The 27,219-nt window shown below is 44.4% G+C and overlaps 2 protein-coding genes across 2 annotated transcripts in view; both read left to right on the plus strand.

The window, feature by feature from the left end:
- Positions 1-3,908, plus strand: part of SGO2 (shugoshin 2) — a 28,871-nt gene extending 24,963 nt beyond the window's left edge. Inside the window, exons 9-10 of the mRNA XM_084817105.1 lie at positions 3,467-3,601; positions 3,678-3,908. Of these exons, the coding sequence (XP_084673231.1) occupies positions 3,467-3,572 (106 nt within the window). The 3' untranslated portion in view covers positions 3,573-3,601; positions 3,678-3,908. The remainder of the gene's footprint in view (positions 1-3,466; positions 3,602-3,677) is intronic.
- Positions 3,909-7,119: 3,211 nt separating this feature from the next.
- The window catches only part of LOC146358672 (aldehyde oxidase 1-like), a 118,798-nt gene continuing 98,698 nt past the window's right edge, over positions 7,120-27,219 (plus strand). Inside the window, exons 1-4 of the mRNA XM_084817116.1 lie at positions 7,120-7,264; positions 11,370-11,427; positions 17,459-17,555; positions 22,327-22,435. Coding sequence (XP_084673242.1) covers positions 7,184-7,264; positions 11,370-11,427; positions 17,459-17,555; positions 22,327-22,435 — 345 coding nt within the window. The 5' untranslated portion in view covers positions 7,120-7,183. The remainder of the gene's footprint in view (positions 7,265-11,369; positions 11,428-17,458; positions 17,556-22,326; positions 22,436-27,219) is intronic.

Below are 27,219 nucleotides of genomic sequence, written 5' to 3' on the forward strand. Positions count from 1 at the left end.
GGCTACAAGATCACCGCAGACGGTGACTGTAGCCATGACATTAAAAGACGCTTGCTCCTTGGGAGGAAAGCTATGGCAAACCTAGACAGCATAGTAAGAAGCAGAGATATCACCTTGCCGACAAAGATTCGTATAATCAAAGCTATGGTTTTCCCAGTAGCAACGTATGGCTGTGAGAGCTGGACTATAAGCTGGACTACAAACTCACTGGAAAAGACCCTGATGCTGGGAAAGATTGAAGGCAAAAGGAGAAGGGGACGGCAGAGGATGAGATGGCTAGATAGCATCACCGATGCAATGAATATGAACTTGAGCACACTCCGGGAGAGAGTCGAGGACAGGAAGGCCTGGCGTGCTATGGTCCATGGGGTTACGAAGAGTTGGACACGACTTAACAACTGAACAACAACAAGGCTATCAATGGCTACTAGTCTTTATAGATATATATTGCCTTTAGTATCAGAGGCAGTATGCCTTTTGATATCAATTAATGGGGAACAAGAGCAGCAGGAGGGTGCTAAATTGTGCTCATGTCTTGCTTGTGGGCTTCCCATAGGCACCTGTTTGACCACTGCGAGAACAGAATTCTGGACTAGATAGGCCTTTGGACTGATCCATCATGGCTCTTCTTATGTTCTTAGGTATAAAACTGGCATATATTCTAGTGTGGATATACCCACTCACATCCACCCCACGATAGTGATCTACATGCAGATCTCCTACAGAGGGGCAATAGGCTGTTGTGTGAGGTGAAAAACCACAATCCAACAAACATTATTACAGCTTTCTGGAAGTGGAATCACACACTCTCAGTGATATCCTTAAATGTAAATAGATTATTTGAGGGGTTTCTTGGGTAAATCTGAGCTATTCAAGGGTATAGTGACTATATTATTTAATTTCATGAACTAGAGCATTTGTATTAAATAACCTCTGCATGAAAAAGTGAAATTGCCACATCAGAGAAAAAGGCTGTCTTTCCACGAGGCATTTATTGTGGGCTTGTGACTGGTCACTTATGAAAGTTTGTTGGTCATTTACATGACTCTGTCAACCTCCAGGGTACATCCAGCTCTATTTGATCTTTATCTGGCTTAAAAAAAAACCCCGAGATACACCACTATTTAAATGTAAATCTGCTTTAATGGCTGTGTATAAATGTGCAATGGGGGGAAGAAGCCATTGAGAAGAACAGGAAAATCACAATTGCTCTCCCCCCTCCCTAGCACATGTGTCTGCCTATTGACCTGGGCTGGGAGGATAATTTTCTTGGGAGGAAGAAGAAAAAGATGGCGACTCCCCATGTAAACAGCTGATAGCAACGAAGCCGCCACCCCAGCACACTGCTTTGCAGAGAAAATGAGAGATACTTGAATCCCTCCAGAGACCCACTGATTTGCTGCTGGCTTTCTTCTAGGGATGTTGGAGAATTCCACCACCGACTCCAGTGAGGCTGGATTCTTTAGAATCTGCCCCCCCAGAGTCCGTGGCGGAACGGAGCAATCTCCCCTGCCACCCCGCGGAATCCCCCCGGGATGGAGCCTACCTGGCTGTGGATGCGGCGGCGGCTCCAGCGTTTGTGGCGGCTCCGGCTCATCTTCTGGCCGCTGCCGGGCCACTGCAGCCACAAATGGCGGCCGTTGTAGCGGCTGCCATTTGCATGGCTGCCTTTTGCCATGATAGGCTACGTAAATATTTACGTGGCCTATCACAGCAAAGTATTTATGTAGCCTATCACAGCGAAAGTCCTTGCCTTGGGCAGAAGCTGCATAATTTTCCAACATATTGATGGCGCTTTAGGCACTGAAAAATGGGGAAAGATGGTTAGCAAAAAGTAGGAAGGGGACTGCTGAAAGTTCTCCTTTCTTCTGTGGAATTCTTAATGATGCTTTTTACCAGCACTGTGTCTCTCATTGTTCTATGCAGCTCTTAAAGCTGTTTCATGTGTTGCACTGTTCTTTCATAAAAAGTATTTCTGTGTAGAAAAAAGTATGAATGAATGTTGAAACCTGAAATGCTGGAACCTTGTCCCATTTGGTTCCATAGCATAGACACTTGCACCAAGTGCACATGTGATGTGAAAAGCCATGATCCAGCTCTTAAAGCTGATGGGGGGGGGGGAGTAAAGATGTCTTGAAACAATTATTAGTATGAGGATTTATCAATATACAAATTTAACCAATTGATTGATTATTCAGTTAAAAGCTAGATCCTTAATCACCTAAAAATGATTTGTCAGCCCAAGTATTTACAGCCTTTCATCCTTAAAGAGCTCAGGGTAGGTAACACAGGTCAATGGTAGAGCACATGCCTTGAATGCAAAAGGTCCCAAGCTCAGTCCCTGGCATCTCCAATTTTTTGGTTAGCTACTGTAGGAAACAGGATGCTGGACTAAATATGCCTTTGGTTTTATCTAGCAGAAGTCTTCTTATGTTCTTAACAACAGTTGAATAAAAATAAGAACAAGAACTTCCCATCCCTGAGGCTTGTGATTTCAAGGATTCTTTGGTTCTCCCCCACAACTCCTGTTAGACAATTCTCCAGACAGTGCGGGTGCTTCCAGACAAGGCTTATATTGTGCAGTTGCCCTCCCTCATTCATGGAATTTTACAGGGGTTCAGTCATAGTCATCTTCCATTTTTTTTCCTACCGCTTCTTCCATCTTTTTTCTTACCACATAAAATAAGAAGGGAAAGGCAGAATGGCTGCACAATGCTTTTTTATTGGTAGCACTAGTAGCCCTTTGTTTGGAAGTACCCTTTATTAAATGGATTATAACATGTTTTGATGGCATGAATAAGTCTTGGAATTTCAAGAACAAACACTCTGAGCAGCTTTAATAATAAATGTTAGAAATGTTGTGAATGTTGAGATTTACCAGTACAAGTTACATTGTATAGAAGCTCATCAATTCTAATCTTAGGCCTAAATGCAAAGTACTGTTAGTGGAAAAACTTGCTGTGCTGCTAGCACAATGTCATTTGTGCTAGTGGAATGGCACTGTTGGATACAGCCCTTAGTGCACAATCCTATCCAGATAGGCAGCCGCCTCCAAACTCGGAGGCGACTGCCTATCCAATGCAAGGCAGAAGAAGCACGGAGGGGATGGTTCCCGTCACGCTTCTTCTGCCCTGCATTTTCGGCTAGACAGCTGATTGCAGCTGTCTAGCCTCAGGAGGGCTGAGCGGGGGAAGAGACTGCTGTATGACACATTGGATGTGTCGTACTGGCATTTCCGCCCTCCCTGCCCCAGAACGCCCCCAGCCACGCCCCTTTTAGGCCGCTTCGTGCTCCTCTTGCAAGCTTGGAGGATGGGGCTGTTCTGCACTGCCCCTGAGGCAGCGCAGAAGTGGAGGGAGGTCGCTTCCCAGAAAACCAAATATCTTATGGCCGTCTAGCTGCTGTCGAGCGGCCATAGGATTGCTCCCTCAATGTCATTGGTAATTTCATCCTTTTTGTTTTGCAGCAAATTGAGGAGAGGAGATGAGTCCACAGATAAAGGGTTTCTTAATTCTCCAGTCTTCAAAGTAAAAAATAAGCAAAGTTTTAAAAGTAAATCAAGATTAATCTGAAGAGGATACACAGAAAAGCAACTACCTCTGTAAGTCTGCTTTTTAAACACATTTTTTAAGTTCTTCCTTACTGTATTCCAGTGACCTCATTTTCTTTTGAATTAGATTGTTGTTCTGCACTCTTCCATGATCAAAAATGAAAGAGGTGAGCAAGACTAAGCCTACACAGATGAAACTTTTTTGTTATGAACCTCTATCAGCAAGTTTAAATTTTCAAAGACTGCATAGGATTTTCTACATTAAAACAGAGTTGACTTAAAAGTTATACCTTGTATGTAAGATGGAAGCTTATCCACACCTTTTGTAAGTGAATAATAAAGATTTCAGAGGAATACCAAGTAGAGGTTTTCCATTTTTCTTGGGAAAAACAGTCATACTAACAGCCCAAACAAAGGCTGTGCTCACATATGTATAGGCAATGCTGATCCAGCGCCAGTGGCACTGTATTCCTGTTCCTCCCCACATAAAAGAAGGTGGCGATGGATAGCCTTGGGTTGCTGTTTTCTAACATTGAGGTGAATGTGTACTCTGAAGGAAGAAGGACAAAAAGGGCGGGGGGAGTAACTACAATGGTAGAGTCTTACACTTCTCAAAATGACATGGGCAGAAGGAGGAAGAAATGCAGTGCCCTGTGGATAGGTGGTTCCCGGGTCTGAGAATTAGGGAGTTTACCTGTTCTGGATGGGGTTGCACTCCCCCTGAAAGAACGGGTACACAGTTTGGGGGTGCTCTTAGATTCATCATTCTCATTAGAAGCCCAAGTGACTTCTGAGGAACAGAGGGCCTTTTATCAACTTCGGCTGGTATGTCAACTGTGTCCATCCCTGGACAGGGATAGCTTAACCACTGTGATCTATGAATTGGTAACCTTGAGACTGGATTACTGTAATGCTCTTTATGTGGGGCTGCCCTTGAGGCTGGTTTGGAAGATGCAGCTAGTGCAAAATGCTGCAGCAAGGCTCTTGAACAGAATGCCTTGTCACGTGCACATAATACCTGTGCTGAAAGAGCTACACTGGCTGCCAATTTCCTACTGAGCCAGGTTCAAGGTATTATCATTATTGACATATAAAGCCCTAAGCAACTAAGACCAGGTTGCCTGAAAGATAATCTCCTATATAGACCCATTAGACCACTACAATGTTCAGGGGAGACCTTGTTGTCTGTGTCACATCCTAAAGAGAGATGGGATGGCAACATGGCAATGGACTTTCTCTGGGGCGGCACCCTCCTCTCTGTGATACATCAGGAACTGACAATCATGTGCTTTTGACAATTATTAGAAACTTACTTGTTTACCCTGGCTCTTCCCAACCATTAACTTCTCTAAACGTTGCTGTGCTTTTATAATGATGTATTGTTTTATAATTTGTTGTAAACTGCTTTGGGATTTTTAAAATAGAAAGTGGTATATAAATGCTCTAAAATAAATAAAATAAACCATACTGGTTTACAGGCACCATCCAGTTGGTTCCCATGATGACACCACCACAATCACAGTCTACGTGATACTTATGACTACAATCGCAGTAGGGAAAATGTGATCTTTTCAGGGACAGATGTGCTAGCTGGAGAAAGGTTATCTCATCATGATCACCAAATGAGAGGCCCAGTAATCCCTGTGAAAAGCAGCTTTAATTGAGAAAGCCCAAAGTGTAATCCTATCCCCCAGCCAGCTTTTTGCTACAATGAAAATGGCACCACACAGTAAATGCACGCTAAGGGAGCTACAACCCAATACTATCTCTCTGTGTTATTGGTTCTCCTTCCTGGGAGAACCACCCAATAGGTGCTCCAGATGCAAGCCGAGTCCCTGACTTACTGCGGTCCCAGTTTGTGCGGCGTGGGCACCACAGCAGGAGGAGGAGGATCTGGCACAGCTTGGAGGCTCCACGCCAGCTGCTCTGGGGGCAGGGCCCAGGTCGCAGCTGCGTTGCTTGGGCTGCACGTGGGCTGCCCAGTCAGCAGCGCTGGGTGGGTTGGGGGGGCTGTAGGAGTGGGCTGGAGGGGGGAGTCTTCCCTCCAGTTCACTTCTATTTTAGGAGGGCAGGGCCTGGGCCTCCTTCCCACCATCTGCAGTTTGGAATTTGTCCAACCCACCCTTCCCTTAAGTAAGGTTGTTTATTATTGTAGATGGCAATCAGCTGCCGGTTGATGGGGCTGGCAAGGAATTTTGCCTGTGGACCAATTCACCCACTTCTCAGGGTTTTCGCCTTCCGTATAGCAATATAACATGGTTGAAAGTTTACTTACTAAGTATCATCATCACAACTTTGGGGTGGATGGCATTGGGCTGGATCCAAGTCAAGGGGAGATGGGGTGCACCCCCCACCCCCCAGCAGAATGGGGCAGGGGTTCCCCGGGGCTCCAGCCCAGCTTGGGGCAGGCATACAAGGACCACTCTCAGGGGAGCAGCGGGAAACACGTGAACAGCGGGGTGGCATGGTCAACCCCATGCTCAGGCCTAAAACCCCTCCTCCTGGGGCCACCCAGCACTCAGACTGGGATGTGACTCAGTTAGCAGGTGGGCTGGCCAATGAGGGGATCCAGCCCCATAGCCTGTCAAACTCTGCTGTAACCAATAAAGTTGTGGTCAGTTTATAACCCAATACTGTCTCCATGTGTTTTTGGTTCTCCTTCCCGGGGCGGCCACCCAATAGGCGCTCTGGACACAATCACACACATGCATTCTTACATCTATGGTATGACTCTCTTGGCCAGGAGAATGGACATATGCTGCAAAGACCAGTGGATGGGCATAAGTTGGCAAAACAATAAAAGATTTAGGCAAAACTTCTCTTTTGTTTAAACTGTGGTGAAGTAAGGTGTAAACTTAAGACATGTGTTTAATTTTATGTTTTGAACCTATTGCCTACATGGTGCTGAATCCTATTTCATTGCTCAGTCCAGGATGAATGTGCTGAGTAAGTAAACTTGACCTAAAAATATCTGCAGATGGAGAGCTAGAGAGAAGAAAAATTAGAGCAATTATCCCTTTTCTGAAATTGGTAGCAGCTCTGAGGAGTGTCTGATCCTTGACAGAGTACCAGGCTTTTTAGGTGCTAGCTCGGGTCCTAACTTGGATTTGTTTTGTTTTTATTGCAAGAGAGCATTAAAATATTCTTGGGGCATGGAAATAATAAACAAGAGGGTATCTCGAGGTAGGCATTTTAATACATTTCCCTCACTACTATATAAGCAGATACACATCTGAAGCTAGGAAGAAGGGCATTAAGGGCAGACGAGCTATTTCTGCGAATCTGCCTCTGGCTCAATCTCTTTTTAGAAATTAAACATTCTGGACCAGGTTAAATAAGCAAGGGGGCATGCCGAAAATCGAGAATGCCTTTGCATTGCTACAAAAAGTCAGTGCTGCCCATGGGGGGGGGGGAGGAGAAGCTCCAGGGGTTTGGGGTTTTTTTCCTCCCCGAGAACATGGCATCTCACCCACCCCTCCTCCGGCAGAAGGAGGAGGCTAGATTGAAGTATCAAAGCCACGCCTCACATTTCTGTGGCTTTTTATGTTGACTTTCATGGTCGGTCCCGCCTCTTCCTTACGACTCGCTGGTGAGCTCTCGCCGAAGTTCGTACCTGCTTAGGTCCTGGCTGCAATGTCTTTTCCAGTAGCCGAGGCGAGAGAACGAGCAGGAAGGGCTTCAGATGAGCTGATTTTCTATGTGAATGGCAAAAGGGTAAGTGGAGATCGAGCAGCTCCCCAGGCACACAAGAAGAAATATTGGGGAACCACTCCTGCACTCCCAGGTTTGGACAAAGGGAAACCCTTGCACTTCTCAGGAGAGACCCGATAGGAGATAACCCCTCCCTCTCTCCCAACGAGGCTCCTGCATTCATAGAATAGTAGGGTTGGAGGGGGCCTCTAAGACCATCGAGTCCAACCCCCAATAGAGTAACAGCAACTCAGACGAAATGTCCAAAATCCATATTGGTCTACTTAAAAGGTCACAAAAATGTGGAAGCGTTCAAGATCTTCACATCTCTTCATTAGGCAAGATGTTACAAAAAGCAGGTTGGGGAGGGGGAATAAGAGGGAAAAACAGGCTGACTGGATATGGAAATTATGCCTGCATAGTCACAGTCTTAAGATGACGTGGACAAACAAAATTCCTTCTCCGTGGTCCTAACAGATTATTACAGCTGTGATTTAAAACCACGGTGAATTTCATTTCAGGTGGTTTACAGGGTACAACTATGCACCTTTGCTCAGCAGTAAATTACACTGACTTCAGTCGGACTTACAAGTAATTGTGCACAGGATTGTAGCCTTGGTCCAGCTGACAATAAAACTAAGCTAATTAGAAGTGCCAGCAGTCAAGCCCTTTATGAAGCATTATAGACCCTTCTATAATCTGTTTGAATTGATAGTTGGATGCAGTGCTACCTAGAATAAACAAACAACATTTCATTTTCATTTTATGACAATAAGCTGCTTTACCAAGTCACTACCCAGTTCTTGCTTCTGGTTCTCTTGTTGTGTGAACAGATGCATGGCTGCAATGAGCTAAACTGTCCGCTAATTTGTGTGTCAGGGTGGGAGATGGGATAGGGTTGGGGTAAAACAGGGTAATTATGCAATATAGGAGAGAATTATGCAATTTAGGGGCGAAGGAAGTGAAATAGAAAACAGCAGTGCTGGAAATCCTCCTAGATAGTGTAAAATTAAATGCTGCATTTTGTAAATGAACATTTTTTTAATGCTTAGATGGACCAATTGGGATGCATAATAAGTTAGGATATTTATTCATTTATTTAGTACATTTTTCCTGCCTTTTTCCCATCATAGCGCTCAAGGCAGCATACACCAGTGTTCCCAGGTGGGCTGTCATTCAGGTCCTGACCAGGCTCAGACTGGCCTGGCCAGCAAGATGGCTGCATCATATGCCCTCAGACCATGCCCTGGGACTCATATATGAAGCACCAATGGGAAGGCTGATTTAAATTAATTATCTAATTTAGTCTTTTTTTCTTGGTGATTTAAATCATAATTTAAATGGCTGAATTAAATTTCCTAGATTTAAATCAGTCCAGTAGGTGGATTTGTGATGTGATAGACTGCAGCCAGTGAGCCCTGTGCACAGGTGGCTTCTGCTGCTGCAAACTCACAGGGTTTCCCTGGCCTCATCCACGAAGAGAGTTTTTTAGTCTACAGTGAGTGTGTTTCCAGAGGGACCCCACATCTCATACTGCAGCTGTTCACACATAATGATAACCCATCACTTTAGAAACCGCTGGGTTGTCAGGTGGGTACGCTGCCTCCAGTGTCCCCACCTGTTCTGCTTTACTCCACAAGTCATGATCGGTTCAGCAACCCATGATCAGCTCCTGGTGACCATGACATCTGAACCCAGACAGCTGGGTTGTTCAAGGGCTAAACAACCCAGCAATTAACCCAACAACAAATCATAACTGCTGCATTGTTTAGCCCCAGCAAAACCAGCATTTTAAATTCGGCTCAGAAACACACTGGTAGCCAGTGTAGCTGCTACAATATAGGTGTTATATGAGCTGACCATCTTGCCCCCACCAAGACTCAGGTGGCCACATTCTGCATCAGCTGAAGTTTCTGGAGCATCCTCAAAGGCATCCACATGTACAGCGCATTACAGTATTCCAGCCTAGACATCACTAGTGCATGTATAACCAAGGCAAGGTCCGTCCTCTCCAGATAGGGCCACAGCCTTGGACCAGCCTAAGCCTATAAAATGCACTCTTGGATATTACAGCTACCTGAGTTCCCCAATTAGCGCAGAGTTCAGGAGAACTCTCAAACTATGCACTTGGTCTTTTAGGGGAAATGCAACCCCATCTGAGACAAGCTGTAAACCTCCATGCGGAGTAGTTGGTTTCCCAACCCACAGTACCTCGGTCTTTGCTAGATTAAGTCTAAGCTTGTTCACCCTCATCCATCCCCAAGCAGCCTCCAGACACTGGTTCAAGAGTTCCACAGCCTCCCTGGGATGTGCACATGGAAACGAGAGGTAGAGCTGAGTATCATCCACATACTGATGACTCTTCAGCCCAAACCTCCTGATTACTTCCCCCAGTGGTTTCATGTAGATGTTTAAAAACATGGAGGACAGGATGGAACCTTGCAGCACCCCACAAGCTAATGGCCATGGGATGGAACAAAAGTTGGATAGCGCCTGTGACATCATTGGTGTCACCCCTCCATGCTCATGCCATTTTGTTAACTTCAACTTTGCCATTTTTATTTCACTTTCTAAAATGCCCTTAGTATGCATATACTTCTGCAGTGTACTACCACAGGGCTGGAACAGCTACTTAGCATTAATTTGTTTGTTTTAATTTAATTTAAAGAGCACTGCCCTTCCATCTTGATTTTTTTAAAAATATCTCCTTGCTGGCTATGTCATCCAGTTCCATTTATAAAAATCAAAAACAAAGCTGTGAATGGAAGTATGGCTATCCCTTTGCAGCAAAACTGTCCTGTAGATCCATTATTTAGATCCCACAACCAACAGTGTGTCATCAGATTCCACCACCAAGAAAGCACATAAATGGGCCTTCTTGGTAGTGGCACCCACCCTCTAGAATGCTCTGCCACGGGTGGAAACTGTGCCAAGCTTTAGATGCCTCTTGAAGATGAATCTGTGTCCTTGATTTGTTTACTCAGGCATTCCCTGCACTGGTCTGTTCTAGTAACATTGTTAATGTATTTATTATTTTATACTGTGTTACATATGTTTTTATATTGTATTTTATGTATTTTTATGTAAACTGCTTATTGACCTTAGGATATCAACCGGTATACAAATAAATAAAATGGGAATAGAATATTATGCTACTGGTGGTGGATCACGGCTAATGCAATATAAAACATGGGCTTTCAAACCCTGTCTTGTGACCTTTGTAGCGTGGGTGGGTCTCTTTCTCTCTAAGATCCTGGACAGGAACTCTGCAAAGAATGGCTGAAGGCAGGAGCTGCTCAGTTTCTGTCCACTGGGTCAGTGCTTAGAGCAGCTAGGTTGCTGAGGTAAAAAAAGAATGAGGGTGACAGGAGTAAAGGCAAGTGGGTAGCACTCCTGCCAAAGTCACTGTTGTCTTGCGCTTGATTCAATGAGACCTCTAACTATAGAATAGTCTGCTCACCTTTGAACCAGCCCAAAGAGAAATATTTAAGACAAAATGGGACCCAAGAGTGTTCCTTGTAGGATTACTTTGCCTGTTTGTCTTGTATGTTATTGGTATGGATGATACAAGGCAGATGCACGTTACCACCATGTCAGTGCTGGCCCAAGGCATTTTGCTGCCCGAGGTGAAGGACAAGATGGCATACCCTCCCTATTCCACATACAGAATGCAGCTGGACTGGTAGTTGGATCTTACTTCCAACACTGGCAACAAGATAATGTCCTCCACCGCACTTGAGGCATCAGGCTAGTTGCCCAGGAGAGGCCTGGCAGCGTACACAGCTCTGTCCTCCAAGAGTGGGGAATACTCAGGAGGAACAGCTGGGGGGCTGCCACCACTGCCCCCTAGCATTTGCTACCTGAGACAGTTGCCTCACTCTGCCTAATGGTAGGGCCAGCCCTGTACCATGTAAACAAAGCAATAGATATACACCACAGGGGCCTTGCATGGTACTGATCAAATACGCAGTCAATATGACCAAATACCTGTCTTGGCCATTTATGGAAGATTTATAGGGTATGTTCCAAGGAAAGAAGAAAGGGTCTTTATTCTGACATAGACTAAGTCAATATGCCCCTGAAAAGATACACTTGATCCTTACGACTTGTGCTTCACTCCCCACTGCAGATAGTGGAGAAGAATGCTGATCCTGAGCAGATGCTTTTGTTCTTCCTGAGGAAGAGGCGTATCCTTTTCCAGCTTGTGACAGCCCAAAGTCTAGTCATCTTTTAGCTCCCTCTGTCCTGCTTCTCCCTTGTTTCACTCTCACCCCCCCCCCCACCAATCTACACATGGTATGTGAGAGCACTGATGAGTCTCCTAATGCTTCACACTGAAACACAGTGTGTGGGGGGGAGCCTGCATATTTGATTACAGCAGAAGAGCTGAAGGAGGGGCTGCTTAACCCATTGCACATTGGTTGTTTTTGCAATTGAACTCCCTTGGCCACCCCATGATGCTTTTCCTTCCATAGGGGAAAAATAAACAAGTTCAAGACCTATCAGTGTTGCAGAATTTCTACGTTTTATTTTTATTCATAATATTTATATACCACGTTTCCACAAATGTCACTAAGGCAGTGTACAACAAATAAAAACAATAAGACATAGAATCACAGGGTTGGAAGGACAATGAAACTTTATTAAAACATTAAAGCAACATTAAAATAACAAACTCTTTAAAACAGTAAAACATTAAAACCGCTACATTTAAAAGACAAGCAAACTTTTATTGTTTCAACCAATGGTTACAACAAGCATAGAAAAAACATTAATGCCTAAAACGGATTAAACATATATTACATTTTTAAACATTCTGCAAAATCAAAAATGTTCTCTATAACTTTGGGCTTCAAGAGCAAAACTGGCCAGTGCAAAAAGATTTGTCTTGTTGTGTTATGTAAACAAAAAAATTATTCTCTCTGTATCGGACCAAATAAACTTTTTCTCAAAGAGTGGATCTAAATACTTGGGGTGGATTTGAGAATAGATAGGGCAATAAAACAGATCATGAGGCAGGTCCTCGACTTTGCCACTACAGCAGGGGCAAAGTCTGGAGGCATAAGGCGGCTTATCAAAATGCCCTTCTAAAACTGCCGTTTTCATTTGCTGCATCCTTAATCGTGTTAAATAAAAGCTGATCTGAGACAGGGATTAGAAATAAAAGTCAGGTAACTTTCACATTCAAAATTAATCTTGGCCTTTGCAAACCATGGTGCTATGTTGTTATTGGAGACTGCATGAAGGTTCAATAGGATAGCAGCACTGTGAACCCTCTCCTTAAAAACCACTTTACTATGAGCTATATTTAAGGTAGTAAAATATTGGACTATCTTACACTCAACCTGGGATCGAGTTGGTACTACAACTCCAATTGAATGTTCCTTTGTGTGGATGGAGGTGGCGTAAATCCAGTGTACCTAAGGGGAGAGGAACAAAGGAGTCAGAACCTAAAAATAAAATCTCCTAGCCCAATAATGGGGTGCCTTGAACAAAATTGACTGGAATTGGTTAAGACTCCTTCTGTGCAGGCACTGAGAATCAGTGATAATTTAAACCAAGTTACATAATAGCAAAATTTACAACAATAAAAATGCTTAGAACAATAAAAACAATTCTAAGGCAGTTGAAACCATTGAAATCATTAAAAGGGTAAGCCAAACTATAAAACTCAAGACACAACGAATGCCCACGTCACTTCTTAAGCTGTACCTTAAAACCCAAACCTCACCCCAGGTATTGACATAAAACAATCATTGCTTGCTGGGAGGAAGGTAGATATTCCATTGAATAGGGAGGTGTCTTGCCCACAGCACACTAGCTTGGTCTTCTAAATATGTTTGCCACAGCTTTTGAGAGAAGTAGGGAGGTGGTCTCACTAGGCTGACAAACAGTGAGATGGTATTGTGAGCTTTTACAGCACAGCCACCAGCCCGGGGCAAGATGCTGGGGGCCAAGAGGTCGAGTCCAGTCCTCAGCCTGGTCATCTCACTGTTGTCTTCATTTGTTCTGGGTAGCCCTGTAAACCCTAAGTCACTAGTTTCTCACTTGGGCCAATAATGCCTGGTCGTCTGTTGTTGATAATGTTGTTATCCTCTCGTGGCTCCGTTACTAATGAGGTGAAAAGGAGATAGTCAACCTGCTTGCAGGCTTGGTCTTGCCAGCAAGAGTGTGACTCCCTTGTTTAAAGCAGCAGGCCTTTCTGTTCTGCCAGCATGCCTTTGTGCTACAAGTTAATCAAGGCAGTTGTTCTTCCACTTCTCCAGCAGCCTAACAGGTAATCAGTTAAGTCTTTCCCAGGGCTTGACCTTCTAGACTTTGGGGCTTCAATTTAACATTTCAGGTACCAAGTTTGTTTCTTCCCGAAAAGCATCAAATAACTGCAGACAGAGCAGAGTTTGTTTGTTCCCTTCTCAGAGAACAAGTGTCCAAAAACAGAGCAGAATAGCAAAATTAAGTTAAGTCACCTAGGAAGAACTTTAAACAGAATTTTCCTAGAGTATATCTCCAAGGAATATCTCAGGAGTGTCTCTAAAACAAGCACAGGACTTGCAGAGCTGTAAATTAGCAATTAGAGGTCTTACACAAGCTTAATGACTCTGCAAATCATTGCTCTTTTGCTTTTCCCACTCTGAAAAAAGAAAACAGAAAAAAAAAACCTCTTGAGAAAAGGTTAGAAGAAAAAACCCACGTCGGCTTCACTCACAAGCACGGGCATATCCAGTTTATCTCTAATGCTAGGACACTTTGCAAAAGAGTCGAAATTCTCCCCTTTCTCTCTCTGGCTTTGAAGTTGTTTTATCATCCTACCGACTCCACCAGAAACTCCCACATAAATCCTTAGATTATATTTCTAAAATTAAATGAGGTCTGGTTACTGGAGAGAGAGGTCTCGCCTATGCGTCTGCCTCCGTCGCCATCTTACCAGAACTCTAAAAGACAAGTTGTTACTGACCTCAGCTGAACACAGTCAGCTTCAGTTGCTCGTAGGATGCACTGTAAGAAACACCATTTTAAAGAAATGTGAAAGTTGCTACAGTTTTATGAGGGTCTAGTTTAGTTCTAACAACCTGCCAAATCAATGATGGGGGATTAGGATATATTCTAAACATAGAAAGGAAATGCAGGGAGAAGCTTGTATATTACTTAAAGTACTTTCAAAGTCAGAATCTATTCTAGCTGGTTGTTACAATAACTTTAAGAACGAGTGCCGGAGTTTTGTTTTCCTCCTCCCTTCCAGTCCCTTTTTCTGTTGTGTCATGCCTTTTAGACTGTAAGGCTCAGGGCAGAGACTGTCTTATTACTGATATTTAGGAGCTGCTTTGGGAGCCTTTTCCAGCTGTACAGCAGTGGGATTTTTTGTTAAATAAAGAAGTTTAAGAGCAGAAGCTCTGAACAACATGCAGCTTGAAAAGAATTGCTGTTCTACCTTATTCTTCTTGTACCTTCAGAATTTGTTCTGGTTAGAAGTGTTAAAACTGTCACAATGAACATTGCTCGCTTACTTTAAATCAATTTCAGTGCCTCCCCGTTATGCACAGCTTAGTTATGGCAGGAATGCTGCCAAGAACAAGGGTTGTAAAAACCGGGATGGCCAATCGGGTTGTCATGTCTGAAGAAGCCACCTGGAAGCTGATTGTTATTTGGCTCAGCCCCGCAGCTCAAGGCCACCCTCTGTTCCTGCTAATTGGGAAAGTGATAACAGCCGGGTCTGGGGGGAAGATCTATCCTCCTCTGAGGGTGGAGTGGGGAGTCCTGGGGCTGAGCTATGATGGGGTGTTTCAAATCTGCCTTGAATTGCTAGGGCTGGACAATAAATAGGGGGGCAAAGACAGGGTGGGGGTCTCTTCTTTTGCCATGATGATACTAGGGTGCTCAATGGCTATTCTGCAATACTTTGGTATGTGTAGGATAGACTAGCTAGCTTTATTGTTTTGCTCCTGGGAGTGCATGCCCAGGTGATTGGCATTTCTAGCTTTGGGGTGTTGTAATCGTGCTTGTAATTTCCTGTACACCCTACCACCTTTCCCCTTTCCCTTCCTCTTTGTTCCTTTCCCCTAATAAACTTTTAACCAACTTCCACTTGGTGTGGTGTGTCCTGTGTAACTTCAGTGCAAAATAAAGTGCCTATTGGCCTGGGAGGGAAGCTAGTGGGTAATCTTGGGGAAACCTGTGGCCGAGTTGGGCTTGTCCTACCTTGTGGGGTTGTTGGGGTGAATCCAACAATCCTTCAGAAATGCCAATATGATTTAACAGAAAATATTTCAACATCTAAAACAAGCAAAAACATTTGCTTTTAATGCTGAAGATGTTACAGTTAGTTTGGACTGTTAAGTCATTTTCTTATGTCTGATTATTTTTTTGTCTTTGCTAATCATATTGTTTTTCTGCTTGGCTTGAGGATTTTAAGAAATATGTATGTTTTTCTTATGAAAATTAAATTGTTTTGTTAGTCTATAGCACTTTTTAGTGTAGTTTTCAGATATTTACTATAATCTATATCTGCACTCATTTAGTATTCAGCTTGTTCCTCATTTAATTTTTGTAGTACCGAGTTGCCCAAAACAAACTTAGAGGATGTGAGCCAGAAAATCTACTGAATCTTCTCCTCTGAAGCCCTTATTTTCGAGTGTATTGAACCAACTCCATCACACAGACTTTGAAAACCTTGCAGTCCAATTATGTGCTTATTTACTCAGTCAAAAGTCTTACTACATTCAGTGGGCCTTATTCCCAAGTCAGCGTTTGTAAGATTGCATCCTTGGTTCAGAAAGCATACATTTTCGCTTGTCACTAAACTAACCCATGAAGATCACTGGGTGACCTTGGCCCAGTCATTGTCTCTCAGCCTAACCTATCTCACAGGGTTATTGTGAAGGTAAAATGGGGGCTGGAGAGCCATACATGCCACCCTGAGCTTCTTAGAGGAAGGATGGGATAGAAATGCAGTCAAACAACCCTATATACTATGTTTCGACCTTAATGAAGGCCACTTTTGCAATCTGTGAAAATGCCCTCAACCTTCTAATCTTGAAATAATTCACCAACAGAAATGTATGTTATGTGGGTTTTAAAAAAATCTGAATTTCTGCTTCCAGGTAATCCAAATTCTACACCGGGGTGAGGAACTTGTGACACTCCAGACAAATTGGCCTGCAACTCCCATCAGCTCAAGCCACCATGAGACACAGTGTCAGTTGTAGGCTAAAACTTCTAGAGCATCAGGAATTATTCTGAGTGTGTGGGGATAGTTAGCAGCTTAGATTCAGATTGGGATCAGCCAGAACTGCGGGAGGTTTCCTCCCTAGTGAGCTCAGATATGGATAGGCGGTCTTCTCAGGAACTTGGCTTGCAGATGGCTCGACCTGAAGGCCCTCCCCTTTCTTCCCCTGTGAGAACCCAGGTCTCGGAGGAGGAGGAGAGTGTGACCTGAGGGATGCTAGAGTCCAGCGCAGAGCAGAGCGGGAAAAGTTAGAGGCGAAGCTCAGACATTCCACCCAGTTGGCTATGCGTGATAGCTTATGTAGGGGGCACAACTGTAAGGGTGGGGCATTCCCCCCCCCCAAGTTACTCTGGCTGGCAAGTTCTTGTTCAAACTGCCTGCAACATCTCTGATTCCCACTTGGCTCCTCTACTGATATTAGTAGTTATGTGGAGTAGCTGTTTTCCTTTGTGGTCTGACAGTCTCCAAGGATTTGCATTTGTAAGGAACCTGGTAGCGAACTAATAAAGGAGTGAGCCTGGATCCTGGTGCCTTGGAGTATCTGATTGCCAATGGAGAGAACCAAGGGACCTGGCATGGAGGGCCACAAGTTGCCCACCCCTGTTTTCCACCTGGAACAGGTAAATTATGCAGTTATGCAAATTAAGTAGATTTGCTTATATTGTATTCTTTTTTTGCAAGGAGCAATGAAGACCACCAAAGCACCTCACCCTGGCCAAAATGTGAGCAAGCCTCATCTCGACTCTGGGTCTTTAACCAGGTCTTGCCTGCATACTTTCAAGCAGCCTCCCTTCAGAGCCAAAAGGACCCTCAAACAATAATATGTTTGTACATTTTAATATTTATTGCCATAGGATGTGTGGATGGGGTGAGACAAGCTTCTCACAGGAGCGCTGGTGTTCCCAGTTGACAAAAGTGTGGAATGAGAGCACTCGCCCGGTGTGTATTTGTGCCTCAGTGTGGAACTTTTTTGCCCTTAACTGCAGCTCCTTCAGTCCGTCTCACAGGTACCAAGTACGGTTGTGGTGGAGGTGGCTGTGGTGCCTGCACGGTGATGCTGTCGACGTACGAGCCTATTACTAAGAAGGTTATGTATCCTTTTAAGGAGGCTGGGATACCACCCGTTGCAATAAAGTTTCTGGAAGGAGGGATATTGTTGGTGAAGTGACTGTTATAGCTGTACCGTGCTGCCTGTCTGTATTAAAGACAGCTCTTAAGAATCTGTCCCCTTCTCGTGCCACCAAGAAACAAAATCCAGGATGGGGCTATGCAGATGAAGCTGTGTGACTATACGCCTAGGAGCAGGCTTAACGCTCAATGGCTGGGCCATCTGAGGCAGGGAGCAGGTTTAAATACCCCCTCCAGTAGTGTACCTCTTTATTTTCTCCTATGTAAGTAAGTGTTTTCCTTTCACATCTATGAGGGAAAATAAAACATTGATCTTGGGGACACAGTTGCAGTGAGAAGACAACCTTAACGCTAGCTGGTCCAGTCCCTGCTAACGGATCCCACAGAGAGGTGCAGTTTGCCTCTGAGCCCACAAATGCACTCCAAACGCCCAGGATCCTTGCAGTATACAAGTCCTTCCCTACACACACACACGCACACACATATGCAGTCTGTCAGAATGATGGACATTTGGTAGCCTTATAACAAATAGTAATTTGTAAAACGTGCTATATGTACATGGCAGATGAGGCTACATGTAATCATATTGCAGACTAAAAGGTGACTGGCCTATTTTTAGAATTATGTTCCTGGCTGCTACTGCAAATATCCTGTGCTTCTCAGTGCTGCATCTAAGGCTGGGCCTTGGGTCTGAAGTCCAAAGCCTCACAGCCCAGAGCCCCCCTAAATGACCACCCAGAGTGGCAGGTGTTAGGGGCAGTGGCAAACAGGCCCGGTGTCAGCACCTGGGTCAGCATGGGCATGCTGAGGCCCACTGGGGCTGACTCTGCTCACCACAGCATTCTTTGTCATTTGAAACAATATTTTATAGTCAGGGAGCAGCTGGCCAGGCATGTACATGAGTACAGATGCTCATGGTATTATTTTTAATTTTAAAATAAATTATCTTCTACAACAAAATGTTGGTTATTCCTAACAATGTGCTTAGTATTAGGGCGGCAGAAGCAAACCCCATTTTATTCCATAGTCACGGTGGTGTTACAATTTAAGTGAGTGTGAAATGCACACACTCGGGGTATTCCTTTTATATAACAGGGTTAGCAAACAGCCTTGCTTGCTTGCTTGCTTGCTTGCTTGCTTGCTTGCTTTAACATATCAGGAATGTTGACTCAGTTGTAAAGCATGGAATGGCGGGGGGGGGGGAATGAAGTAATACACATGGTCATCTAGAGCCACCCCCCTCCCACTAGAAAGACCAGTAAGACCAAGGTCAGAAATTACCTAGCTGCATGACTGTTGCTTCTTCCTTTCCTTTTTAGAAATTATCAATGTATGGAAGTTAAACCTTTTTCCAAGATCAAGGCATTTAGAAGGAAATAGCATATTTCACATTTTGAAAAGCAATCCAGTGAGATATATGTAGGGGTGTACGAAAGAGACTTACCTTTCGCAGATTATGTTGGTGGTGGGGGGGGCGTTCCGTCCCTCCCCCCGGAATCCTCGATGCGGGGGAGGCGATCCGTTCCCCCCCCCCCGGAATCCTCGATGGCCAGCTGTGCTCCGCGGCAGCTCTGCAGAGCAGCCGGCCAGGCCCAGCCCAGCCCAGAGCCTTCCGCAGCCGGATTTCCGGCTGCGGAGGGCTCTGGGGGGGGGGGAACCCGCGTATGCAAATGGTGGCGGTTATGGCTGCCGCCATTTGCATTCCTTATTTTTTGCCGTCTGAATCTACGTAAATATTTACGAAGGCTAAAATGGCGAATCAAAAAGGAATGCAAATAGCGCCTGCTACGCTATTTGCTTTCCCCTTTATTTTTGCCGTCATAGTCTACGTAAATATTGACGTAGAATAAGACGGCGAAAAATAAGGAATGCAAATGGCGGCAGCCGTAGCTGCCACCATTTGCGTACGTGGGGTTTTTTTTTTAAACCCACCCAGCCATGATAGGCTACGTAAAGATTTACATAGCCTATCACGTTTTCTTTTTAACCTAGCCATGATAGGCTACGTAAATCTTTATGTAGCCGATCACATCTTTTTTTTTCTTTCTTTTTTTTTTTTTACAAGAGTGGAGATGGCGGCGGCAGCTGGTCGGAAGACGAGCCGCTGCCGAAGCCCCTGCCACCCGGAAGATCCGCCCCAGCTAAGTCTCGTCCTGGCGGGGATCCGCGGGGGGGGGGGGCAGGCCGTTCTGCCACGGAGTTCGGGGGGCTGAATGCACTGGCATTCGGCCTCACTGAGATCCGTGGCGGAATTCTCTGCCATCCCTAGATATATGTCTACCTTCTGCTAAAGAACATTTAGCTAAAGAGTCATACATGCAACCCCATAGGTTGCATAAAAAATTCCATGGCTTTTTTCCCCATTATGTAATTCCCACAATACAAGCAAAACTTACTATCGTCATGTAGCCTCTGAGACAAAGCTTACATGTTTAGTTTTGTTTTTGAATATATTTTTATTTATTTTATTTTTTATGAATGAAATAATACCAAAATTACCAACAACCTAATCAGTACTTCAATTTTCTGTACAATATTCTGATGAGGACACCAGAGTAACAAAGAGAGAAGAAAAAAGAGAGGGGAAAAAAGGGGGAAAGGGAGGAGGAAAGGAAGTGAAGAAAAAAAGAAGAAAATTTCCCTCCCCTTCTCCCTCTCCTTCCCCTTAAAAAATTAAGTTTAGACTCCAACACCCCCCAGCCTCCGATGCCATTCTATTTTAAAAACTATATAACCTTAACAATCTTACAGTTTAATAAACAACCTTACATTTCTATATCATATCATCAATCTTATATCAAGGAAACAGGTCTACACTTAATTCCTAAAAGCCTATATTAATAATAATAATAATAATAATAATATAATAATGATATATATATATATATAGTATTATATAATAATAAAACTTAATATAAACCTTCAACCATCAGTAATAAATTTTATACTAGATATATTATCTATTTTAAAATAAAAAATATAAAGAAAAGCTAAAAATAAAAGAGAATAAACCAATATAAATATAATCATTTATCTTCTGAATTAGCCTGAGTCATATAGACTAAAGACAAACAGTTAACCAAGCTTGTTTGAAGATTCCAGTTCATGGGGTTGTAACAGAATTCTCATGCATTTTTATGTTACAAGCTTGCACGTTATAAGCTTACATGTTTTGACATAGGTAGTCCTGGGATATTTAGTTGGATGGATGGGATTATTCCGAACATGCTTTTTATGAGGAAGGTTCAGTAGAGGCAGGACCGGCCCTACCTTTAAGCAGAGTGAGATGCTGAGGTGGCAGATGCTGGGGTCAGGGAGCAGTGGCGAGGTGTTGGAGGACAGAGCTGTGTGTGCCACACAGCCTGCCCTGTGCCCCCTTGGCACACCTACTGCCCTCCGGTGCGGTGGAGGATGGTATCCTGACAACAGCGTTGAAGTAAGATTCAGCTCCCAATGCAGTCAGCTTCTGTACATGGAAGGAGGTGGCGCCATCCTGTTCTTTGCCTCAAGCAGCAAAATATCTTCGGCCAGCCCTGACTACAGTGGTTTTACTTTAAAATTTAGGGTGAAGGAGGATGGTTCTGCCATGTCAGAATTGCCAGCACCCCGAAGGCTTTTCTCAGATTCTGGCATTTGCACCTTATTTTCTGGTTGTGGCACACTATGAGGTGGGGAATTAATGTGTGATGTGAATGTGAGCTAGTGTGCTGAGTAGAGACTACATGTATTTCCAACCCTGTAATTTTATGGTGGTGGGTGTATCATAAGTAACTGTACAGTGATTTGCATTAGTTTAGTACTTTTCAGTGGGCTCTTTGTAAGTGGTCTGTGGGTTATTTCCTCATGATTAAAATATTCCTCTCCTTCCCATAGCTTAGAGCCACACGATTGTGCATATTGAGGAACAGGGATATGAACAATGGGCACGTGAAAATGAGCTTTCAGTGCAGATCTGAAGCAGCAGAACAGGCCCTTAAAAATAAAATATCTTATCACAGAATTCATATATTAACAACAACAACAACAATGGTGTGTTCTTATATATATGTTACAGTGAATATTTCATACCTGGCAAATGCCAGCTTTCATATGTGACTGCTGACAATCCCAGATGTGACTGTCTCCCCAGAAAAGAAAAAGGTATTTTCCCACTTTTAGGATGCACAGCAGTGAATGCTTACAATTCCATGTACATGACTATCAGTATCAAGTTCAGTGTTATTTATATATTGTTTTTCCATATTACACCCAAGGCAGTTTACATTAAACAAAAGTATAATACAAAAATGTTGACAGTTGATCTGTAACATCTCAATACATAGACGACTGTCAACATTCACGCATGTCAGGTGTTCTCTGCATTTTTGTACTTTACAAAATTCATCTAGGATTGGCAACATTCATATCTGAATGCCAATATTCTCCAAATTTGAAGCATTGGGTTGGATCCAGTGCTAGCCACCTGCCAGTGGCAGAACAGCCCTCCACCCCCCCCAATCACTCCAGAGGGTCGGGGGACCCTCCAGAGTAGATTTAGGGGCACGCGAGTGGGTCTGCATGGGTGAGGAGAGGCAAAGGGAGTCCCACTGAATGAGCTGAAGGCTGCTTGCATGATGTGGATTTAATCCATTAGCTTTAATATATTTACAATGATAATGTACACTGAACGATGACAAATAATAGAGATTACTATATTTTTACCAAATGGTAAATATACTCTCCTTTACAACCCAAGTCATTATTCAGCCAATGCGTGCTTGACTCCCATATGTTCATTGTATGGCGTGGCAGTCATCACTGTGGAAGGAATTGGAAATACAAAAACCAGGATTCATCCAGTTCAGGTAAATGTATGCTGTTACTTGTGAAGGGGTTTTGTTTTTCTTCTACAATTGTCATTTATGGTATGAATATTTCCTATTGGGTACAATCCAGTCCTTGTCTTACAGCTGTACTTAGATAGTAATACAGCAGGACATGGCACATCTTCCACTGAATCAGAAAAGCATCCAGGTTCATAGGTTCTTCTTTGTGGTCTCTGTGCATCACACATATGGGTTCTGCACCTGCGTGGAGCCTCGATTCGGGAAACTTCTGTAGCTGAAGGAGTTTTAGTGGGAACCCTCCCCCACCATCCTACTGCGCATGCCCCAGCAGGTTCCTGCCTATTCCATCAGTTCTTCTTCAACCACCATTGTGGTTGCCTCATTGGGAATGCTCTTGTCATTAGACAACCTTTTTGATCCAGAATTGCTGAGTTTTTTTATTCTATCTTTCTCTGCCTATTGTATTTCTATCTTTTCTAGTGGCTTGATTTGTTTTATTCTTATTTTGCACTATCTTTGCGATCACTCTTTCATCTGAGGGCGTATGGCCGTAAAGGCGCCCTTCCGAAAGTGTGTCTGCTGTGGTAGCAAGCTGCCACCCTTGCACGGCCACTCTCTTTGTTTATTCTGTCTTGGGGAAGGCCATGTGGTAGAGGCCTGCCCACATTGCTAAGCCTTCTCCAAATAAGCCCAACAAAACCACTCCGACTGTCTTCGTAAAGTTCTGTGGATGGAGGCTGTGGAGACCCCTAAAACCTCAGTAGCCCCAACTGCTCCCCCCCCCCCGCCAGGCAAAGCTTTCAATGCAGGAGGCGGCACAGGTTGGGGAAGCTCCATGACCTTCCCCATTTTCTGGGCCTACTCTAACCATGGGTAGAACAGGCGCTCAACCAACACCAGGGAGGTCATTAAGTGTTTCAGCGGCAAATAAATTGTCTAAAAAAGTGCATATATCTAAGCCAGGCAATCTGCAGAAAAAGAAGGATCCAAGGAGGACGGAGGAATCTGCTCCAAAAATATCGAGACTGCCTCCTTTGATGAATTCACCTATTATGATGAGGCCTGAGGCCTTGGTACCAATTGTCAGGGTGGAAACTGAGCCATTAGAGCCCCAGAGCAATTCTGATTCTGAGGAGGAACAGCAATCCGTGGGAGAGGAGCTCGCTCATCTCTCACAAGCACAGCAGCTGGCAGAGATTCCTCCTGCCAGCATTCCTGGGATAGATAGTGACCCTGGCAGTGAGAGAGCACTGGAGGGGGGCTTGCTGGATGCTCGGCGCAGACGCAGGGAGCGACGACAGATGGAGGGCACGGAAAGGAGGTGTAGCGCTCGTTTGGCGTGCAAACAACAGTCGCGCCCCGAGGACCCAAGGGCAAGAGGGAGGATCTCTCTCTAGCCCATAAGTTCAGGGTCTTCCCGTGATTCTCCTTCAAACGGGGACCAAATGCCTTACCTGGAGCTTAGGCTACTCAGCTATCTTTCCCCAGTGCTGTTTCTTGCTTTGGTGCTAGCTACTTGTATTCTGAGAGAGTCATAAAGGAATAAAGTCTCGGAAATAATTCCTCGTCATCTGTGTCCTGAGTTGGCTATTGGTGGGGACTGCAAGAGGCAGCTAGGGTGCTCCTGACACTAATAGCCAATATGGCATATGTTGCTTCAACATTGGAAGGAGAGACTCAAGACTCGCCGCCACTGCGCCTGCAAGAACAGACCGACCATTGGATCCGATCTCCTCGAGATCGATCTCGTAGAGGCTCTCCAGATTCCATTATGTCGGTGTGCTACTTTTGGGACTAGAGACCAGATCACCAGCATGCATTCTAACCTCAACACTGGTCACACTCCAAATGGGATAGGAAATCCAAGTGGTCCTTGCCACCCTGGCCAACCTACCAGTGGGAAGACTGGCAGCAGAGGTGTGAAAGAGAAGACCACTATTGTTATGCCCACATGGGCGATTTTTCTCCTAGGAAACCATTGGTACCATCAGCTTCGATCTCACATCCACCAGCCAAATGTGCTTTTCTGCCACTATCGGCACCAGTACTCTCCATGGATCCGACAATTTGACAGTTATTGCTCTCTGTGTTGACTGTTTCAAAGCTTACTGAACCTGTACCTCCACCTCTTTCAGTGGCAGCTGCCTTGCTTCGAGATCAAGAAAAGGATATTCCTTCCCAACTGGATACTTTGCTGGCATCTGTGATTGACCAGTCTGATTCGGTGTCCTACTTACTGGTTGTACCATCAATATCCTGGCCTGATGCCGCAGTGGGTTTACAGGACCCAATATCCCCTTCAGAGGACTTTGGCCACTTCTTGGAACAAATCCAAACAAATGGCTCAGTCACTGGGAATCGAAATACACCAACTTGTACAGAAGATCAGTGATCCTGTATTCGATGGAGTCAGTGGGTGTAGAGACAGCAATACCAGTAGCTATTCCATTTTTACCTATGTTACTGTAAATGGTACAGCAATCCTGGAAGGCCTCAGCTTCCATGGTTCCAACTTGGAAAAGGCTTGTAAACATGTACAAGGTCTTGGAGAAGGATGTCGAATTCCTCTTTACTCACATGCAACCGAATTCCATTATCGTTGAATCTGCGCAAGGCTGGTCACAGGGTCTCCACTCAGCCCCAACTGACAAGGAGGGGAGCTGCCTGGATCTGATGGGATAAAGGATATATTCATCAGCAGCTCTAGGGCTGAAAGTTTCGAATTATCAGGCCTCTATGGCTAGATATCAATTGTTCCTCTGGGACAAGATGGGATCTGTAATTGATATTCTCAATCCTGAGGCTGTGATGAGGCCCCTTTGGAACTGAGGGAATTAGGCAGGAACCCACTGGGACACGCACAGTAGGATGATGAGGCTTTTAGCTGAGCTAAAACTCTCTCAGCTATAAAAGTTTCCTGAATCGAGGCTCCGTGCAGGCGCAGAGCCCATATGTGTGAATGCACAGACGACCACTTGAAGAACCACAGTTACAGGTAGGCAACCTGTACTTACTCTTGATCAGAATGTACAAAAACTTCAGCCATTCACTCATATGAGCAAAAATAAAGCACTGGGCTTTATTGCAATATTGCAATGAAGGCAAAACACCTAACAATCCTATGGGGTTACGTCAAGGAAACCCTCCAATTTATGCCAGTGCTAACACGAAATGTGGAAGAACAGCCTGTGGGTTATCCTGCTGCTGTTCCCTTTTCAGTTACTTTGAGACTTGTACCTGTGGAACTCCCTGGCACAAGGCTGTCTCAAGTATAAAAACCCTTAACCATAAAACAGCTGCCACCAAAATAAACTCTTTGTATGTTATATACCTCAGTAGCCTAGTAACGAAGGCAGAGGGATGGGATTGACACCACCACAGTAGACAATATAAGAGAGTCTTCCCTGCTAATAAGCTCTTGGTGCTTTTCCATCAGATCAAATTCCCCTAAACTCTACCCCAGCCAATCCCTCACAACTAGAACAGATGCTGTACAGCAGTCTTCCTCTGCCGTCAGCTTTTCATGTTGTCTGTGGCTTCTGGGATAAAGATACTATTTCAGGGATCACTTGCTGAAGTTCCCTCTGGTCAGACTGAATCCCTCTGGTGCTGGGCTTCGCTGCCTGCTTGAAGTATCACTACAACCCCACCATCCTGTACCTACAGCCACCAGCCCCAGATTCCTGACCCCTTCCAGAAGAATTCTCTCAGACTGGCTTTTCTCCTTTCCCAGCTCTTAGCTCCCTTGATGGACAGGAGGCCCTGATAGGGTGGCCCCATATCCTCTTTTACAGGGGACTGCCCTCTGTTTAAAGGGCTGCCAGAGAACAGTCCTTTGTTTGAAGGCCTCCTCTACTTGAAGCGCTGTCCTGCCCAACTCCAGTTTAAAGAAAAAGAACCATAAACTGGGAGAACTTAAAGGGGCCTTGAAGTTGGCCCCTGGACAGCAGACTGAGCAGATACACAGGTCATGTGATCACAGTTTTCCCCACTATGGTGAGATGAATCTCTATTTAAATTATAGTAATTATTTCCAAATTTGCATATATACATTTAAATGAACACATGCAGATTTTATGAAAATGCAGTCCTTTTTTTGCCCTCTGTTTTGGTGATGCATTTCCTCTTTTTTGGCAATTCATAAGTGGCCACCTCAGGTCCTGGGCTGGCATGGTTCCACCAGCACCTTAGGTACCAGGACTTCCAGGACTTCACTGAAGTCCACCAGGACTTCAATAACTTTCACACCACCATCAACTTGAGCCTAGACCAGTCCACGCAGCAAGTTTGTTTCATGCATCTGATGAAGAGGACTGCAGTCCACCAGAGCTTACTAAACTTGCCCATCTTTAAAGTGCCACAAGACTCTTTGTTTTTCTTGCCACAGAGTAACATGGCTGTCCCTCTGGAAAAGGGCATAAGTAGATAAATAAGTCAAGTGCAGAGTACGAGACAGAGCTACTCTGGTTTTCACTGCCTTGCATATGCAGCCGTCCTCCTTGCATATGCAGCCCTCCTCCATGGTTTTGCCTCAAATCCATCCCACTGCCTATACTACTTGAGGCACCTATACTGCATGTTGGACCGATGTTTTATACTGATCAGCTCATGGCAATATATGTAGAGTCACAGCAATGGAGGGGACGGGGTTATTGTGCAGTTTCATGAACAGTAAGCCAAGTTATGGCAACCTGTATAACCAGTTCAATCTCATCATTTGATTCATTAATCATAAAGAGATCTTTGGTTTGTTTTTCGAAAAACAAAATCTGGATAAGGGAATTTAGTTATCCTGCAGCAAG

This window comes from Heloderma suspectum, chromosome 1, assembly GCF_057233095.1.
Source record: "Heloderma suspectum isolate Gila_16-S chromosome 1, 16-S_ref, whole genome shotgun sequence".
In the NCBI taxonomy this organism is placed as follows: Eukaryota; Metazoa; Chordata; class Lepidosauria; order Squamata; family Helodermatidae; genus Heloderma; species Heloderma suspectum.